We start from the raw sequence: 8,049 nt of genomic DNA, 5'->3' as shown, positions 1-8,049 counted from the left end.
AGGATGAGAGTTAGGAAGATTAATATGGTCCTTAAATTGGTCATGCATCTTACAAACAGACTCAAAATTTGTGCTGATGCAGTTCAGATTACATAATTCTACATAATTCGAATTATTTTTCCCCTGAAAAAGGGTGTTTATGGGGTGTTCGGGTTGTATAATCCAAAAAAAAAGGAACGCGCCATATTTTTTTTAAGGTTTTCATATTATAAAATTCGAATTGTTGAAAAACACAAAATTTCCACCCCATGACAAAGGAAAAACTCATTTCGGATTATAAAATCCGAAAAACACATGGACATTTTCGTAAAAAAATAGGACGCGCGAGAAATTATTAGGATGGAAAAAGTAATAACCTGTATTTTTTATCATATCGTTAAGGATAGGCCTATGGGCTTGCTCTAGATTCAATATAATCTAGTTTTGTTACAAAAAATATTAATTAATTAATAATAATTGTTGTGAATTCGTTGTGAAAACCACACCAATAATAAAACTGATGCGTGGAGCAAATTAATACCAAGCAATCAATTGAAGCGGATGGCAAAAAAATAATTCAAACAAAAATAAACAGCAAGAGATAAAGGAAGAAGAAGAAGAACACAAGAATCTGTTTACCCAGTTCGGTCTAATGATGACCTACTCGGGGGGAGAGAGCAGCTCTCCGTTCCACTATAATGATATGAGTTTCTTTACAAAGAGATTTTGAAGGTTACAAGAATTAGTCTTCAAACCTAACTCTACCCTCAGTCCCAGCCTCTTCCCGTGACCAAGAGACTCAATCCTAATAGTGTTTTGTTCAAGGTGAATCAAAAACAATCCCAACCCTAGTGTTGTTGCCAAGAGAATTTCTCTATAAACCCTAGTTTGTTTGTTGGCTTCTAAACCTTGTTTTTCTACACCACATAATCATCTGATACAAGGTTTATATTTATAGTGGAAAGCATCCCTCAAAAAACCAAACGGAACAGAACCGGCCCATGAAAAAACCGTTTTTTTAACTTCTGCAGCGCAACAAATCGGGCCCCGATTTATACCATTCGGGCGCCGATTTTTACAGTATCACAGGCCTTCAGAATTAGCTCAAAATCGGGCCCCGATTGCACAGTGTTCGGGCGCCGATTTTGACAGTTCCAGGATGCATCATTTTTGAGTCATTTTCCAACAATTCTCCACCTTGACTCCAAAATGGTGATGATGCCAATTTAACCATCAATCACCTTGCTGCTCTCTCCAACCTTCATCTATGCTTCAATGAAGTTAATCAAGTCCAAGCAATGCTTGAACCTTGATCTCGGTAATGATTTGGTGAACATGTCTGCTGGATTTTCTTCCGATGCCACTTTCTCCACCATGATCTCCTTTGTCTCAATCATGTCTCTAACAAAGTGCAAACGAATGTCAATGTGCTTTGTTCTTTCATGATAGACCTGATGATTTGCCAAATGAATGGCACTTTGGCTATCACAATGTATCTTCACACACTCTTGACTAATCCCCATTTCTCCAATCATACCTTTCAACCATATGGCTTCCTTGACCCCTTCAACAAGGGCTATGTACTCTGCTTGAGTTGTTGAAAAAGCTACAACTGATTGTTGATTTGCCTTCCAAGTTACTGCTGTACCGAACAAAGTAAACACAAAACCTGATAAAGATTTTCTAGTGTCTACATTACCTGCATAGTCCGCATCCACATATCCCTCCAAAGCATCCCTTCCTGGTTGTGACCTTGTATACTTCAGACCACCTTTCAAAGTCCCATTCAAATATCTCAGAACCCACTTCAAAGCTTGCCAGTGCACTTGACCCGGATTTGCCATAAACTGACTTATCACACTTATTGCATAGGATAAGTCCGGTCTACTACAAACCATACCATATATGATGCTTCCAACCCCACTTGCATAGGGAGTACCCTCCATCTTGCTTTTCTCTTCATCGGATTGAGGACACTGCTTTATTGACAACTTTGTGTGATGACCAAGAGGAGTGCCAACGACCTTAGAATCTCTCATTCTGAACCGCTCCACCACTTTCCTCAAGTAACCTTGCTGAGATAAGAACAACTCACCTTTGTTTCGGTCCCTTATGATATCCATACCAAGTATCCTCTTTGCATTACCAAGATCCTTCATCTCAAATTCATCATTCAATCTTTTCTTGAGCTTCTGAATCTCTTGCATGTCAGAACTTGCCATAAGAATATCATCTACATAAAGGAGAAGGTAGAGAATGACTTTCTCATTCCTCCTCATCATGTAAACACAACTATCATAGTTGCTTCTCACAAAACCATCCTTTACTAGGAACTCATCAAACCGACGATACCACTGCCTTGGACTTTGCTTCAACCCATACAAAGATTTCTTCAACAAACACACTTTTGTATTATCTTCCACGAAACCTTCTGGTTGTTGCATATGGATAGTTTCTTCCAACTCTCCATGTAGAAATGCGGTCTTCACATCCATTTGTTCTAACTCAAGATCATACATGTTAACAATTGCCATAAGTACCCTTATAGAACAATGTTTTACCACCGGTGAAAAGATTTCATTGTAATCAATCCCTTCCACCTGAGTAAAACCCTTTGCTACAAGTCTTGCCTTATACCTTGGTGCTTCGACCCCTGGTATACCTTCTTTCTTCTTAAACACCCACTTGCTTCCCACTACCCTTTGATTCTTAGGTAATGAAATAAGTTTCCAAGTCTGGTTCTTTTCCAATGAAAGCATTTCCTCATTCATTGCCTTCAACCAATCCTTGCTTTCGTTGCTTTCTAATGCTTCCCTGAAGTTCTTTGGTTCCGAGTCTTGCAATTCTTCAGCTGCATTCAAAGCATAACAAATGAGGTCAGCATAACCGTATCTAACAGGTGGATTAATTTGTCTCCTTATCCTATCTCTTGCTAGCTGATAGTCAGGATCAATTGTTTCTTGGCCTTCACTCTCATCAGGTACTGGAGTCTGATCCTCCCCTTCCCTTTCATCAGTGGTAGGCTCCACCTCAAACTGAATTTTCTCTACCCCCGTTTCTGAGCTTGTATCCAGGTCTTTGCACTTCATCCCCATACGAGTCTCATCAAAAGTAACATCCCTGCTTATAATAAATTTTGATCCTCCAGGTTCCATCTTCCACAGTCTGTAACCTTTCACACCTTCAGGATAACCCATGAAAATACACTTCACAGCTCTAGCATCAAGTTTGTCCTGTCTCACATGAGCAAATGCTAAAGCTCCAAAAATTTTCAAATTAGAGTAGTCTGCCGGTCTCCCACTCCAAACCTCCATAGGTGTCTTAAGATCTATCCCTGTTGATGGACATCTGTTAATCAAATATGCTGCAGTACTAACAGCTTCTCCCCAGAAACTCTTGGACAGTCCAGCTCCCAACAACATACACCTCACACGCTCCAACAAGGTCCTGTTCATTCTTTCAGCAAGACCATTCTGTTGAGGTGTGTATGCCACGGTTCTATGCCTCTTTATACCTCGTTTCCTGCAAAACTCATTAAACTGCTCTGAAACAAACTCCAGGCCATTGTCAGTTCTCAACACTTTCAGTTTAGTTCCAATCTGATTTTCTACAAGTGTATGCCATTCTTTAAATTTTTCAAAAGCGTCACTTTTATTCTTCAGAATGTAAACCCATACCCTTCTAGAATAGTCATCGATAATAGACATGAAATATGAACCTCCCCCATGAGTTTTAACTGATGCTGGACCCCAAAGATCCGAATGAACATACTCAAAAGGCCTACTAGATTTATGCACACCCACCCCAAACTTCACCTTGTGTTGTTTGCCTAATGTGCAATTATCACAGAAATCTAGTTTGTTCAATTTTTCATTCCCTAGCAAACCTTGTTTAGCTAGCTCAACCAAACCCCTCTCACTGACATGACCTAACCTCAAATGCCACAGTTTAGTTATGTCCAGAGTGTCTACACTAGCAACCGATGCATGACCTATAACAGTGGAACCATCTAAAATATATAAACCATGTATTTTAGACCCTTTAGCTATAACTAATGCACCATGAGAAATTCTCATCATACCACGTTCAATTCTAGTACAATATCCTAGACCATCAAACATGCTTATAGATATTAAATTTCTCTTAAGTTCAGGAATATACCTCACATCCTTCAAAAGGAAATCACGGTCATCAAACATTTTGAGACGGATAGTACCCATACCTTGAATTTTGCAAGCCTTATTGTTACCAAGGCGAACAACTCCACCTTCTTTCAGCTCCAAAGTTTCAAAGTACTCCTTTCTCGGACAGATGTGATAAGAGCACCCAGAGTCCAAGACCCAACCCTTTTCAGGTTCCCAACTTGTCACAGTTAGTGCTCCAGCACTCTCATAACCTTCCTCTTCACTTGCAATCTGAACGGATGGATTACCACTTCCATTGCCCTTTCTCTCCGGACAATCCTTCTTGAAGTGACCATAGTTGTGACAGAGAAAACATTTGTACTTTGTTTTATTATCACCACCCTTTGGCCTAGACTTTGACCTGGAATTCTTGCCTTTCCCCTTTCCTCTGTTTTCACTTCTCCCCCTTGAGACATTCAAGCCTTCTCCACTATCATCAACCTTCAACTCTTTGAACTTGGTTAACTCTTTGGTTCTCAAAGCTGCTTGAACTTCCTCCAAAGTGATAGTGCCCTCTTTGCCATAAAGCATAGTATCCTTGAAATTCTCAAAGGACTTAGGTAAAGCACACAGTAGGTGCAAGGCTTTATCCTCGTCATCCAGATTTACATCTATGTTCGCCAAATCATCAATAATCTTATTGAACTCCGTCAGTTGCTCCATTATAGGTTTTGACTCCACCATTCGGTAAAAGTAGAGTTGTTGTTTCAGACATTGTCTATGTGCCAAGGACTTGGTCATGTACAATGAATCAAGTTTATTCCACATAGACACAGCAGTAGTCTCCCTTGATACTTCTCTCAACACCTTATCACCAAGACACAGAATGATAGCACTGACCGCTTTATCATTCATCTCCGTCTTCTCAACAGGTGTCAGATGTGCAGGCATCTGTGCTTCTCCCTTCAATGCTTCAACACACTTTTATTGAATTAGAATTGCCCTCATCTTTACCTTCCACAACCCGAAGTCGTTACTACCGGTAAACTTTTCAATATCCCACTTCGAACCCATGATACCTGGTTATTGATTTGACCTTTGCCCCACGGTGGGCGCCAATTGTTGTGAATTCGTTGTGAAAACCACACCAATAATAAAACTGATGCGTGGAGCAAATTAATACCAAGCAATCAATTGAAGCGGATGGCAAAAAAATAATTCAAACAAAAATAAACAGCAAGAGATAAAGGAAGAAGAAGAAGAACACAAGAATCTGTTTACCCAGTTCGGTCTAATGATGACCTACTCTGGGGGAGAGAGCAGCTCTCCGTTCCACTATAATGATATGAGTTTCTTTACAAAGAGATTTTGAAGGTTACAAGAATTAGTCTTCAAACCTAACTCTACCCTCAGTCCCAGCCTCTTCCCGTGACCAAGAGACTCAATCCTAATAGTGTTTTGTTCAAGGTGAATCAAAAACAATCCCAACCCTAGTGTTGTTGCCAAGAGAATTTCTCTATAAACCCTAGTTTGTTTGTTGGCTTCTAAACCTTGTTTTTCTACACCACATAATCATCTGATACAAGGTTTATATTTATAGTGGAAAGCATCCCTCAAAAAACCAAACGGAACAGAACCGGCCCATGAAAAAACCGTTTTTTTAACTTCTGCAGCGCAACAAATCGGGCCCCGATTTATACCATTCGGGCGCCGATTTTTACAGTATCACAGGCCTTCAGAATTAGCTCAAAATCGGGCCCCGATTGCACAGTGTTCGGGCGCCGATTTTGACAGTTCCAGGATGCATCATTTTTGAGTCATTTTCCAACAATAATAAATTGAAGCAATATAAGTAAAAAAAAATAAAAAATAAAAAGGTTTTTTTTGGAATAAAAAAAATAAAAAGGTTATCGGGCAAAGAAAAAGGTGCATTATATAAATGGAATTGGTTTTGTGTATAAAAATATGCAAGCTGCATACACTTCACGTTCACACTCACCAAGAACGCCCTTTTGGTTTCTATAGAGACAGAGAGAACAGAGCAGTTCAAGACTTCAAGTTACTAGCAGCAATGGCTACTAAAGTTTACATTGTGTAAGTCATTTTCTTCCTCTCTCTATTTTCACGAATCTTAAGATCTTATCCTCCTTCAGAAGTTATATTTAACGTGTATGATTATTAATATTTGCATTGCATGTTTAGCTACTATTCTATGTATGGACATGTTGGGAAGCTAGCTGAAGAGATCAAAAATGGAGTTGAATCCATAGAAGGTGTAGAAGCAAAACTCTGGCAGGTTTGTAAACTCATCCAAACCAAACTGAACACTTCTCAAACATGATTTAGAACAAATGCAGAATTTTCTTTTTAAGCTTACAATATTTTTATTTATTTATATATATGTATAGGTGCCTGAAATATTGCCAGAAGAGGTTCTTGGGAAGATGAAAGCACCTCCAAAGAGTGATGTTCCAATTATTTCAGCAAATGAGCTTCTTGAGGCTGATGGTTTTTTGTTTGGTTTTCCAACAAGATTTGGAATGATGGCTACTCAATTCAAAGCATTTATGGATACAACTGGAGACCTATGGTGCACACAGAAACTTGCAGGAAAGCCTGCTGGCATCTTTTACAGCACTGCTTGTCAAGGAGGTGGTCAAGAAACTACACCGTGAGTTTCTCATTCTTCTGTTTCCATCACACTTTATTTTTTGAAAATAAGATGCCAAATGTTTTTAGAATTCAATAATAATTGGTTAGTCCCGCATCAATTAGAAATGAATGGATTAAATGTATCAGCTACTGCCACTATAGTCCATAAATGTATCGTAACTGCAAATACATCCCTAGTACCTCTTTTGTTAGTAATTTTATGAACTAAATTGACCAACGAGTAAACTTTTGAACACATATGTTGACTAAATTAACTATTTTCGATTTGGATACTATAGTAACAGCGTCTCATACATTTAGGGACTAAAATAGTTATTTATCTGATAAAACTATCTTGAAATACTTCATTGAGATCGATACACAATGCATTTAGTCATTTTTTACTGAATTTACTGAGAAATTGCTACTGCTAAGGTTTTTCTTACACTCTGGTGCTCCCAGACTTTCCGCAAGTGCTATCAGAGTCATGGTTGACATCGATTACACAACAAGTGCTATCATTCGCCATTTATTTTCTGATTTTACAATGTACCTGCAGGTTGACATCTATTACACAACTTGTTCACCATGGAATGATTTTTGTGCCCGTTGGATACACATTTGGTGCTGGAATGTTTGAGATAGAAAAGGTGAAAGGTGGCTCACCATATGGTGCTGGAACTTATGCAGGGGATGGCTCAAGACAGCCCACTGGATTAGAACTGGCTCAAGCTTTTCATCAAGGGAAATACTTTGCGGGAATTGCAAAGAAGCTCAAAGGGTCACAGTGATATTTATCTTCCACTGCATATTCTGCATCCACTTAACATATTCTAAATATTTGATGCGTGCATGCAAAGAAAAGTTTTTTTCCCTCTAGAAAAAATTGAATCAGTCCTTACAAGACCATAAGTTATTTATTGTCATCCCTATCATTCAGTTATGTTAGTTTATCCTGGACGATGTTGATGTGGTAGTTTTAATTTAAATTTTAAACTTTCATTATCAAAGGGACAAGAATAGAAACAAGTGATTTGACTCAAGTGGTTAATGAGTTTCATCATACTGACGAATCATTCGGAAGAATCCAACTCGATTCTTGAGTGGAACAATTCATGATCACGCCGAACTCCATATTAACAGGGTCTCCTTTTCCTAAGACCCAGAGGGTTAACACAAAAAAAAAAAGTAGGAAAATAGAAATGATAGAAATACATTATGGATCAAAGCAAAAACATGTGAACAAATATAAAAAAAATAAAAAATATATCCCCTAAATCAGATGCATTTACCA

General features: G+C 38.6%; 1 protein-coding gene across 2 annotated transcripts; it reads left to right on the top strand.

Moving 5' to 3' along the window:
• Positions 1-6,044: 6,044 nt before the first annotated feature.
• Positions 6,045-7,798, top strand: LOC146943757 (putative NAD(P)H dehydrogenase (quinone) FQR1-like 1). Of its 2 annotated transcripts, none has more exons than XM_085742025.1 (4): positions 6,045-6,197; positions 6,306-6,399; positions 6,512-6,774; positions 7,218-7,798. In XM_085742025.1, the coding sequence occupies exons 1-4, from the start codon at positions 6,175-6,177 to the stop codon at positions 7,393-7,395; spliced, it is 558 nt and encodes a 185-aa protein (XP_085598151.1). In that variant the 5' UTR covers positions 6,045-6,174; the 3' UTR covers positions 7,396-7,798. The 2 variants fall into 2 exon arrangements, with proteins under 2 accessions (XP_085598151.1, XP_085598150.1); XM_085742024.1 differs by having other exon boundaries at positions 6,046-6,197; positions 7,315-7,798.
• Positions 7,799-8,049: the final 251 nt, after the last annotated feature.

The sequence above is a fragment of the Medicago sativa genome, chromosome 2, assembly GCF_051527215.1.
Source record: "Medicago sativa cultivar Bolivia chromosome 2, Bolivia_mono, whole genome shotgun sequence".
In the NCBI taxonomy this organism is placed as follows: Eukaryota; Viridiplantae; Streptophyta; class Magnoliopsida; order Fabales; family Fabaceae; genus Medicago; species Medicago sativa.
Note: the sequence above shows the minus strand (reverse complement) of the source record. Positions and strands in the feature narration are given on the sequence as shown.

What these genes read in the sequence shown, in the direction of transcription:
- LOC146943757 (XM_085742024.1), top strand. Translation starts at nt 6,175, where the DNA reads ATGGCTACTAAAGTTTACATTGT. An exon ending in GCTACTAAAGTTTACATTGT is followed by an intron (nt 6,198 to 6,305) that starts GTAAGTCATTTT and finishes TTGCATGTTTAG; the next exon opens with CTACTATTCTATGTATGGAC. An exon ending in GGTGGTCAAGAAACTACACC is followed by an intron (nt 6,775 to 7,314) that starts GTGAGTTTCTCA and finishes ATGTACCTGCAG; the next exon opens with GTTGACATCTATTACACAAC.